The sequence below is a fragment of the Palaemon carinicauda genome, chromosome 39 (assembly GCF_036898095.1).
Source record: "Palaemon carinicauda isolate YSFRI2023 chromosome 39, ASM3689809v2, whole genome shotgun sequence".
In the NCBI taxonomy this organism is placed as follows: domain Eukaryota; kingdom Metazoa; phylum Arthropoda; class Malacostraca; order Decapoda; family Palaemonidae; genus Palaemon; species Palaemon carinicauda.
In genome coordinates, this window is record NC_090763.1 from 19,915,035 (window position 1) to 19,927,303 (window position 12,269).

At 31.9% G+C, this 12,269-nt stretch overlaps 1 protein-coding gene across 9 annotated transcripts in view; it reads left to right on the forward strand.

The window, feature by feature from the left end:
• Positions 1-12,269, forward strand: part of cher (filamin-A) — a 339,402-nt gene that overhangs the window by 306,963 nt on the left and 20,170 nt on the right. For 6 of the 9 annotated variants that reach the window (XM_068362656.1, XM_068362661.1, XM_068362659.1 and 3 more), the window contains 8 exons: positions 1,187-1,327; positions 1,995-2,141; positions 4,475-4,813; positions 7,625-7,755; positions 7,865-7,996; positions 8,422-8,535; positions 10,561-10,854; positions 11,483-11,702. In XM_068362656.1, the coding sequence (XP_068218757.1) occupies positions 1,187-1,327; positions 1,995-2,141; positions 4,475-4,813; positions 7,625-7,755; positions 7,865-7,996; positions 8,422-8,535; positions 10,561-10,854; positions 11,483-11,702 (1,518 nt within the window). The remainder of the gene's footprint in view (positions 1-1,186; positions 1,328-1,994; positions 2,142-4,474; positions 4,814-7,624; positions 7,756-7,864; positions 7,997-8,421; positions 8,536-10,560; positions 10,855-11,482; positions 11,703-12,269) is intronic. The other 3 variants (XM_068362662.1, XM_068362664.1, XM_068362663.1) reach the window with 1 other exon arrangement.

Consider the following 12,269-nt stretch of genomic DNA (forward strand, 5'->3'; position numbering starts at 1 on the left):
CTACAGTGTATGTGACCCGTCAAAAATGACTAAATATTTAGATAGCTATGCACAAACTCCCTTCTCACCCGAATATAACTACTCCTTTTCCTCCTCTCACCAGAAGTACAGGAAGAGCTGAGCTTGACCTTAGAATATATATATATATATATATATATATATATATATATATATATATATATATATATATACATACTGTATATATATATATATATATATATATATATATATATATATATATATATATATATATGCATGTGTGTATGTATGTATGTATGTATGTATGTATATATATGTATATACCCAGACGGATGCTCTTTTTTATAAATGGGAGATTATTAGAGGTCTTTGTGAATTTATTTCATGGAGATAAGCAACAAATAATTTAACATTTTCTGTTTAATGCTCTTGCAATCATTAGGTGGGATAAGGCCGGGATTCTTGGATAATGAGTAAAAGGACTTTTGGGAAATGGGCTGGAATTGTATGGTAATAATGGACAGATATAATCACTGAAGAACACTTTGTTTTATATACTAATTTGGATTTCATTTCATTCAAAAAGATAAAGTATTCAGTGAATTTTTTTCCAGTATAACTGAAAAATTAATTTATAGAAAATCTTCAACAGAGTAGGAACAAAAGTATCTATAATCGCATTAAAGGACATTGTTTCGTTTGATATAAGTGTCAAAATAAACTAATATTAATTTTCTGTTGGAATATGGCTAAAAGAATAATGTTCTTTAGTATTCCTGGGTGAAAAACCATATAGGATCCCATGGTCTCAAGTTATCTATGATAAAAAGATGTAACTATAGTGTATCTACAGTAAACATATAAATACAAACTGTAAATGTAATGACCGTTGTATACAGGACAGGTGCAAATACTCATTAAAGTCTGTTTTTGTAAATACCAAGATTGAAATATATATGTGGTTTGTTTCACAGTGTTGCATTTTTTTCTATTGTCACATAATCAATTTGTTTCTTAAGTTTTACATGCTATGATGAAACGTGTGAGTGTTTGTATGTGTAGACCTGTGTGTGAGTAAAAAATAACATTCCATGTATTTTTCAATCCTTTACAAATTAAGAAAATTCTGCTATGAAGTTTATAATCACTGCTTTGATTTTTGAAATGAGATGAACATGTAAACTAATGGAATAAATTTTGTTTGCAGCTGAAGTCAAAATGCCTTCTGGGAGAGTAGACAATCCCTTAATCGAGGATAATCGTGATGGCACGGTGTCTGTTCGCTATGAACCCAAGGAGGAGGGTCTTCATGAACTGCATATCAAGTACAATTCCGAGCATGTACAAGGTCAGTCGTTTTTTTTTTCCAATTTTTGTACCACTTTTTCCATTGTTTCATAATTGATCATCCACTGAAAATTGAATGGAACTATAAAATCAGAAGGCTTTAATTGAGGAAGATGCTTTAATAGAAATGTTTGAAGACACATCAGGGCAACCAACCCCTTAGATTAGGGATGATGGTGGAAATGATGATGAACAAATACAGTAGTTGTATTGGTTGCAGCAATAGAATTGTGTTCATTGTTAATAAATAAATAGTAAAAATTGTAAGAAAATCATATCATGATCTTGGGTGTTGTTAGTTATTGCATAAGTAGTTGTGATTATTGGAAATACAAACTAAATTGCATATCTTGAAATTCAACTCTTATTATTTTAAAATTTCAAAGTCAGTATAAAGTATTTTCATTGCAGAAATTGTTACAGATTAATTGAATTTAGCTTAGCCTTTATCTATTTATGATTAAATTTATAAGTACTATTCATAGATTTAACATTTGAGTAAGTACAGTACTATAAACCAGGTACTCTAATGGCATTAATGTGAATTAGTATATTAGATTAATGTGAATTAGTATATTAGATATTAAAATTCATATTGAAATAGATTTACAATGTATAAATTGAACTAATTTATATGGATTATAAAAACCTGTTTTTCTCCATCTCAGGATCCCCCTTCAAATTCCATGTGGATTCCATCTCGTCCGGGTACGTGACAGCTTATGGTGGGGGCCTCGTGCATGGCATTACTGGCGAACCCTGCAACTTTACCATTTCCACCAAGGATGCTGGTGCAGGTAGCTCCACACTACGCGGTAGGGTCTTCTCTTTTTCTCTTTCTCTCTGTCACCTTCGGCTTTTGTGTGGTCTCTACCTGATGGCGGATCTTGGTCCTGGGTGTTAAAGTTCAGTCAGGTATAGATGAGCTTTTTCACAAATGTAAGTGACACTCATTTGATACACAAAAATATGAACATCCAAACACCCAGCCATACCTCTTGAAGGTAAATGCTTAACGCGCTTAAAACCATTTCTTTAAACGCGATGGATTAAAGACTTTAGATGAATAAAGAGTCTGTTCAGTAAGCCTTACATGAGACTAATGTAGTATCTAGTTAATAACATGATTTACTGGCAGACGCTGAACTACAATAGATGCTTTGTAGTTTATTAACAAAGATGATTTATTCTGATCTACTTGAAGGATACCTTTATACTCAGGTCATTTCCTTTCTGTACTTCATTCTGTGATTAAAAAAAAGATTGAATTTATTCATTGAAAGAAACTAATTTTGATACTTGAGAGGACGAAAAAAAAAAAGAATCTGTCATTCAGTGCATGCAGCAATATTATCTGTAATTAAATGTTGTTAAATAGGCAAGAAAGCTAATAGATATTTGAACATGCTGTATACTGTATACAGAATTTCCCATTTGATTATTTTCTTAAGGTAATTAAGTAAAGCCAGTAACAAAGTGCACAAGTGGAGAAATTAAGCTGTTATTGATTTTTCATATACAAATCCTATCTTATAAAGGATCCAATGAAGAATTTTGATATTTTATCTTTATTTTTTGAGATATGTGTATCCATATATTAAAATGACAGCTAAAAAGTCCTTAAACTTGATGTAAATATGTATACCTTCTTTTTTAATTTCAAGCCACAAATGGATTCACTTAAAAGGTTTGACTCATTAATTTTTGCCATAGAAACACACGTTCAAAAACATGAAGTTTTATCTCTCTCTCTCTCTCTCTCTCTCTCTCTCTCTCTCTCTCTCTCTCTCTCTCTCTCTCTCTCTCTCTCTCTCTCTCTCTCTCTCTCTCTCTGGTACAACTTTGCAATCTCTTTCATGTATCTTTTCTTTCATATTTACTTTTATCTCTTGTACTTCTCCATTCTCCCTTGAAGCTCTACCTTATTTTGTTTGTTTGTTTTTGTTATTTGTAAGTTAGCATACCTTGCCCTTATAGAATTACATAGATGCTGTATGGCAGTGATGTATAACCACTAGTTTTATGCAGTATCTGTAGTCATATGTTTTACTTTTTTGGGGCCAACAATTGAGTTTTGTAGAATTTTCAAGTTGTTTTTGGATGAGAAACTTAATTTAGTTCATTGTTGTAATAACAATAAAGTAGATTCCTAAGAAAAATCACAATCTTTTTCCAAGATTGTATAGAAGTGAAAATATACAATTGAGGTTAAGGTACAGAATCCTAAATTCTCCTTACAGTAATTATAAGAAGTGTAACCAAATTTATACATATTTTAAATGTCAAGATCGGTTTCATTTTAATAATAGGATAGCATTAGAAACTTCAGGATTTTCATTTGCTCAGGTCAAACTTAAGGTAAATTAAGAAGAAATAACATAACTTGTTAGTACAGATATATAAAAAAGAATTTTGCTTCTTGAAAATTTCCTTTAGAAATATTGTCTAGTTCCCGAGACTTTATAAATATACTAGTTAGTCTCCTCTTTAATAATTATAGGATGTAAGCTTTTAAAAGAGCTTGCTATGTACTTGTGTATATTTATTTTAACATATAACTGAAGTTAAAAAGTAAGCTATATCATAATTGCTGAAAATATCAAGGCCATTACATTTATATTTGATTATTTTTTCAAGTTTATTTAAGATATTCACATTTTTGTACAACTTTGGACATTGTATAAGTGTAGTTTATAAATGTCATGTAGAAATGTATTTTAATCCAAACAAGACATGACTGGATACATCAGTACAGTGCTTGGTTCCACTTCAACTGATACTTTGAATTAAATTCAAAGGATATATCTGAAATTTGTGCATTGATTTCTATTAATATTATTTTCTTTATAAAAAAGGTAAATTGTGAAATAAATTAAAACTAAAATGTATTTTAAAATCTTAATGTTGTCAAGTAAAGTAAATTGCAATTTTCAAATGCAGATCAGCACTGCATGTGTTTCCAGTGTTAATCAAGACTCTTTAAAATTTGGTTTTGAAGACCATATGTAACTGTACAACAAATTGTAATCTATCACTAAAATCATGCCTTTTATAAAGTTAAAAGTGTGGTATTTTAATGAATTAACATAATTTGATATGCCTGAAACTTCACTTCTAATATTTGAAATCCTTTTACTAAAATATTTAGGTGGCCTCTCTCTGGCTGTTGAGGGACCAAGTAAAGCGGAGATTTCCTGCCATGATAACAAGGATGGAACGGTGTCTGTGAGCTACCTGCCAACTGCTCCCGGAGAATACAAAGTGTCTGTCAAGTTTGCTGAGAAACACATCAAGGGCTCTCCATATTCTGTTAAAGTTACCGGAGAAGGTCGTAAGAGAAACCAGATCAGTGTAGGCTCTCAGTCTGAGGTTAGCCTACCAGGCAAGGTGACAGATTCAGACATAAAGAGTCTCAATGCCTCAATTCAAGCACCTTCAGGATTAGAGGAGCCCTGTTACCTCAAAAAGCTCCCCAACGGTCATCTTGGTAAATTCTTATTCTTGTTTGTTAAGTTATTGATGATCAAAATTGATATTTCATCATTGTCACTTCAATATGTCATCTTGGTAAATTCTTATTCATAATTGTTTTATGGATGATTGTAGTTCATTAGTCACTTCAATGCTTTACAGTAACCTCTCGGCTATTGCCACTGTTTCGTTCCAGCTCCCCCTACCCCCTGTGATACCTAAAAAACAGTGAATTGGATACAGATTTACATTAGTGTACTTTTTTCTTTCATTTTTTATTTAATTTTTTTTTCTATTTTTTGTTATCTATGAATGAAAGCTTTTATAATTCCTCCAAACACACACTTAAACCCATTAACGATAATCTTATGCACTTTTCAAGTTAAAATTGAATTTATTGTAAGCACATCCTTACATACAGTACAGTACATGTAAATGAAAAATATAAAATCGAAGCACTCCTCATTGAAGGTACGTAAACCTCATCCTTACGATGGCCTTATTGCGGGAAGTTACTACCTTATTGCTGTCATGTTAAAATTGAAATATACCTTTGTCCTTATATTCTTTTGGTCCTTTTTAATGTAGCAAATGGTAGATTTGTTAATGCCGTAATGGTGTCCTATGTATGCATAGCTTCTCCCTTCTTTGAACATGTCAAGGAGTGTCAACTTCTCAGCTATAGTAATCATCTTCTGAGACGCTTGGGTTCACTGCCAGAAACCTTTAAAGGTGCAGAGCATGTAGCTGGCATCATAGAGCTGGAAAGCAATGCACAATTCATTTTCAATGTTTTTATACAGCTTGTTATTAAGATGCCGATCTATGTCGCATACCTTGTGTTCAGAAGCAAACTGAACAGCGTAGAATAGAGTAATTCTGTAGTCCAACAGCCAATCAGCAGTCATAATATTGATCAGAGTGCTCTGTTTGGTTATATCTACTCGACCAACCAATAATGCTCCTCATACAAAATCCTCTGAGCAAGCTACCCTGCTCCTCATGCTTATAGAGTTTTATTTTTCATACTGATAATAAATTCTTCGTATCACTTGCAGCAAACTACGCATTTTCTTCCAAAGCAAACTAAAACTACGAAGATAGTGTTCTCGCTACCAAACCAAATTTCTTTTTATATTATTGTATTGTAATTTACTTCATTAGTTTTTAGGTCCAAAATTTACTATTAACAAAAGATGATTAATATCTGAAAAAGATATAACTTATTTACCCACAGAAACCCATAATACAAAGAGGAGTCTGTGATATATTTTTGCATACATATACAGTAGAGTATATAAATACAGAACACCACAGGATTTGCAATGCTTACTTATTATCAGATCACCACAGGATTTGCAATGCTTACTTATTATCAGATCACCACAGGATTTTCAATGCTTGCTTGCTAGAATGTATGAAATATAACATGAGGTTGGGGTCAAGATAAATAGAAGAAACTCAGAAATGATGAATGGAACATGCAATTAAAGATGAAATATCATTGGAAGGAGAAAAAATTGATGTAGTGTCATTTATATTTTCAGTTACTATGATCTGTAGTACATGGTCTTTAGAATTAGAGTTTGATGAACGATTAAAAAAGCAAATCAGACAATGGCTAGATTAAGTAAAATTTGAAAATCAAATCACCTGAAATTACATGTAAAGATCAGGCTATATATCAGTTTATTGAGATCGGTGCTCTTGTATAAACATGAGTCGTGGTATCACAATGAAACTATATCCAACAGATTTTGCAGATTTAAGAACAATGCCTTCAGAAGAATATTGGGAGGTAAATGGCAGGACAGGATTAGAGTGCCATATGCGGATAAGATAATGGTGAGGAGTAGATGGAGATAGTTTGGGGATGCCCTTTGCATTCCCCAAGAGAGATTAGCTCACCAAACATTTAATTGGGCTCCACAAGACACTAGAAGAGTTAGAAGACCCAGGATTACATGGCTGAGGACTATGAATTGTGAAGTAAGAGATGATGAATGGAGAATTATTGATTTAAAAGCTCAAGATTAAGACGACTGACGAAATCTAATTGAGGCCTTTTATGTCAATGTGCATGGGAGGAGATGATGACGATATAAATCCGTGATGTATTGTACTGAAGGAATGATAGTTGAACCACAATTTGGCAGGGATTACTGTACACCTTGTTTGTACATTAGTTGAGACTTGAACATCCTCCTAGTGCCGTAGTTTAATATTTTTGTATGTATTGTTAAATGATTTGGAAAAAGCAATATTTAGGATTAATTTTAAAGTTGTCTTAATATTGTCAAATACAGTCAATTGCAATTATAGTTTATCATAACAGTTCCACCCCCACGTACATACGGTACATTTTGCACCTACGTTCTAGCCCTTTTTTGGGGGATGTCTTAATTTCTTCAATTAGATATAGCTGAATATATTTCCTTTCATTTGATATATAGATGCGCATATTTTGTAAAAATGTGATACACAATTGAAAAAAGAAAACTTGGTAATGCTGTTGGAGGGAGTAGAAATACCCCAATGTAGAATAGCTCTTATGGGATCTAAAGGGTTAATGTAACTCTAAATCATTATTTTTCATCACTTATTTATTGGAATAACGCTAATAAATTCAGCTATCTGAATGTAATTTTGGGGACCACATACCAGATTACACTGTTTTACAACTGCCCTTTAAGAGGTCCTTCAGAGTTACTGAATATAATGCTCTCCGTTTTCTTTAATAATTAAAAAATGTGGGATTGGGAAATACCAGTACTGTATATGAAGCAAGAAATTTCATTAAACACTTCAATATTCTTTTTTTTAATAGGTATTTCTTTCACACCTCGTGAGGTTGGAGAGCACTTGGTATCTGTCAAGCGCATGGGAACACACATTGCCAACTCTCCATTCAAAATCACTGTTGGAGAAAAAGAAGTTGGTGATGCTTCCAAAGTTAAGGTAAGAACTTAGAGTGGTTGTTTTAAGTAAGAAATGAATGATTCTATTGTGATTGTATTTTTGAGGGAAAAGAATGATTTTTAATGCTAATTTACGTTAATTGTTGTAGATCACAGGTGATGCACTAAAGGAAGGAAAGACTCATCATGAAAATCAGTTCACCATTGACACTCGTGATGCTGGCTACGGTGGTCTTTCACTATCAATTGAAGGCCCATCTAAGGCAGATATTCAGTGCAAGGTCTGTCTCTTTTAACTTTTTTTTTGTTATATATAGTATCTTGCTTTACTGTCCTGAGGAAGCTTTCTTAAACTACAGTGGTTAGATTTTTTATGATTTGGAATTAGTCTTCCAAAAAAGAGAGTATATCGTATTAAGAAAAATAAATGACTTGGTTTGTCAGCATTCATTTGTGGTAGGACATTATACTGCATACATTATTGCTGGAAAAAAGGATATTTTTAATATTATTAAAGCTACTTTTATCTAAAATTGTTTGGAAATAGTACAGTATATATTTTTTTTTTACTTTTAGAAATAAAAATTAATTTATAAATGTTTAATATTATGCATGATGTAACCAAAATTACTTTTTGAATGAGCTCTGTTTACAGTATAAATATTTTGTAATAAGATTACCTAACAGAATTTTGCTTTCATCACAGGATAATGAGGATGGAACACTGACCATAGGATACAAGCCTACCGAGCCAGGCTATTACATTGTTAACCTCAAGTTTGCAGATAACCATGTCTCTGGATCTCCATTTACTGCTAAGGTTTGTATTTTGTGGTTCAATTTTTTTTCAAATATTTAAGTCAAGGCTGCAAAAAAATGAATATATAGACAATCTTTTGGGGCCACTAGAAGAATTCAACTTGAGAGATTTACTGTATATAGATAAAATTGTCATACTGCATTTCAATGAAAATGAAGTAATTTACCATTATCTTCCTCTCAATTAGTGGAGAACTTAAGTACTTATTCAAATTAGTTTATATGCATCTAAAGTTTTAATTATTTTCATGAACCTCCCCTGGCATTCACATTCCTTCTCTCTCGAAACTGGTTAGATGTCGATATTTACCTTTAAACTAGATATTTCATGTTTTCTTTCCTTGTAATTGCCTTACCAGTGGAAAAAGGGGAACATTAATCTTGAAATACATGAGTTTTGACATTTATACCATACTATTTTGTTGCAAAAAGATAAATCATAGTTATTAGTTTTAATTTTTTATTCAATATTGCAAGACTAAAAATCCTTGATAAATAAGAGATTGGAAGCAATATTTGACTTGCGGTTGTATAAAGATAATTTTTCGAATTAAGTACAGTAAAGTACTGTACAGTATATGGAAACCAATAATACAAAGATGAAATATTGAGTAATGAACTTCTAGAACTTGTAGGAGGTGTAGTCCGAACGGCTAATTTGGTTTAAAACATTTTTTGCTTTTTTGAATTAGAATAAACAAGCTCTTACTGCAGTTTGATTTAAACAAGCTAAGGTTCATTATTTAATGTCGGTTTTCACAGGCTGCTAGTTAGAATGAGGGGAACCTTCTACTTTCATTACACTAATTTGTCCATTTGCACTAACTAATCCTTCCATACATTGACAAAAGGGCAGTGTTGGGGATTTATAATCATTACATTTTAAGAACCAGATTATTATAGGTGCTTCTTATACGGTATATGAGATTATTTTAAAGTATTGTCATAGTTTTGAGAAATCTAATATATTTTGCAATATATAAATGATATTTATGGTAAGGTGCTGTAATCTATTAACTATTAATAAGCTGTGCTTTTTAGTGTAGAAATATCTAGTGTATTTTAACCATAGTAGTTACGTAGATGTTCTATGTATTATGCTGTATTGCATTGAAGGTAGTTAATTTGCATTTCAAAAAATATTGACTTCACAGGTAGTGCAGTAGTGTAGTTTGCTTTATCATACAAACTTTTGCTTGCTTGCTTGCAGTAAATTTTCATGAGATCATATAATACAGTATTTCTGCTTATTTTTTTTTTCAACACAGGGTAGCTTACTTTTAGACTTTGTCATCTTAGGTTATACTTTGAATGTAAGCAGTAGAATTACCTGAGGAATGTGTGGCAAATACATCAATTTGGGTTTTTACAGTCTGGCTAACCTAATAAATGAGTGTCAATTTTAATTATATTGGAATCATATTCTTTATACATAACCAGGATACAGTATTTAGTGAATCTTTACAAGTTTTGATTTTTTTCCAATGATTTTATATAGCTGGCTATAAACTAATTGTACTTGCTGCTGAATAAGTATTCAACCATACATTTATTTCCTAATGGATGATGGATTTATTATTATAACTTATATTTTAAAACTAATATGTAATTGCTTCCATTTATATGCAATATAAAAAAAACTTCTTTTGGCTTGGTGCTACTTAAGATTCTAGTTCTTATGGACCTAAATAAATTTTGATGAAACTTATTTTTCCAAGGAATAGATTGTATTATGTTATGATAGCATTGTGGCGGAACAGTCTGGAAGGCTTTCTGATAAACTTGAAATGTTTAATGATAGACAAGGTTCCTATTAGAAATAATTGTCGGGTCAACTATGTTCTTATTGAAATATTTGTGACCAATATTTTTAATAAGTTTCAAGTTTAATATAGACAATCCTGCAATCTGGTGATACTGTAATGATATTTATAAATGTCTATTAATGGAAGTGTAGTAATCATTAAGATTTAAACATGCATGCTTAGTTTAGTTTATTTTAATTCCCTTGATTTTTTTTATTCAGGTCACAGGAGAAGGTTCCAATCAACAAACAGAGCGTATCAAGAGGCAACGTGAGGCTGTGCCACTTACAGAAGTAGGCTCACAGTGCCGTCTCACATTTAAACTTCCTGGAATCTCACCATTTGATTTAAAAGCTGCTGTAACTTCACCTGGCGGTGTCACTGAGGATGCTGGTGTTGGTGAAGTGGAGGATGGCCTTTATGGAGTTAACTTTGTACCAAAGGAGCTCGGTGTTCATACAGTTTCTGTTAAATACCAGGAAATGCACATTCCTGGGTCACCGTTCCAGTTTACAGTAAGTTTCCTAGAAATTTATTAGTAATTTGTGTTAAGGGACTTTAGATTTCACACTAATTGAAATTGTGACTTGAACATTAACCAAAATATTCTTGCATTTAATTCAAAATCTGAAATGTAACATTTAAGTTTCTTTTAGATTATTTATACAGTTGAGAAACCATATTTCAAGAGGTAATTTTTGCAAGCATCAAATCAGTTACAGCTAGACGAACTTAACCATAACTTAAACAATAAATCATTTTGTAATTATATGCAATATATTGTACATATACAGTAGCTTATTAGTAGCATTTTAATATGCATGGTTTATGTGCATCAGCACATTTTTGGTGATGAATTATAAGTTTTGTAATATTGTAATATTGAAGCTTTTCTGGTGGGAGTTAGATGACATAGCTTATTTTAAATTATAATGTGGTTGATGCTTGTTATGTAACAGTTTGTATTGATTATGCTTCATTTTTTAAATACTGTACTGTACATGTTTATTATTATTGCTTTACATGGATATTGCATTAATTTTGGTGCAAAATGTATTGTATGTGTAGTTGATACAATGTTTTAGGAAGTTTTTCTTCTGACACTAGTGAGTTGTTGATGAAATCCTTTCTATTTGCTCATAGGTTGGGCCATTGAAGGATGGAGGTGCTCATCGTGTACATGCAGGTGGACCTGGGTTAGAACGCGGTGAACAAGACATGCCTTCAGAATTCAACGTTTGGACTCGTGAAGCTGGCGCTGGCTCTCTCGCGATATCTGTTGAAGGTCCCAGCAAAGCAGAGATCGACTTCAAGGATCGTAAAGATGGCTCTTGTTATGTCTCCTACTTAGTTTCAGAACCTGGTAAGTGTCGATTGATATTGGTTTATATGATATACCAGATGTTTTGTGAGGAAACTGTAATAGAAATGGGATTCTGTTATATTAACTGTTAATTTGGTACAGATTCCATGTAAGCTATTGCAACCCATAGTTAAATGACTGCCCCATAGTATTGTACAGTATAACAGAGAACACTGTAAATGAAGCAGAGAAGGTTAAAAGGTTTTTCTAATAGACCTTGCATATATGCATATACCAGTGACAAAACAAATTTGCCATTAGGTATACAAATAGTTTAATCAGATTTAATATGATTCATCTAGAAAACTGAAGTTATGGGACTATAAATTCATTCCTCTTTTAGTGGAGGGATAATTTTGCACTTCATTTCTCATGTTTTACATACATAAAACACGTTTTTTTTTTTAGTGTTGCTTTTCATAATGTAAATATGAATAAGTTTATGCTGTATATGTTTCACCAACTCCTGAACTTGCTAGTATTTTAGTTTACTTTTACAGTCTTGAAGAGTAACATATATATGGCTCCTTAGATTATATTTACCCTTCTGGTGCCAGATAATTGTTT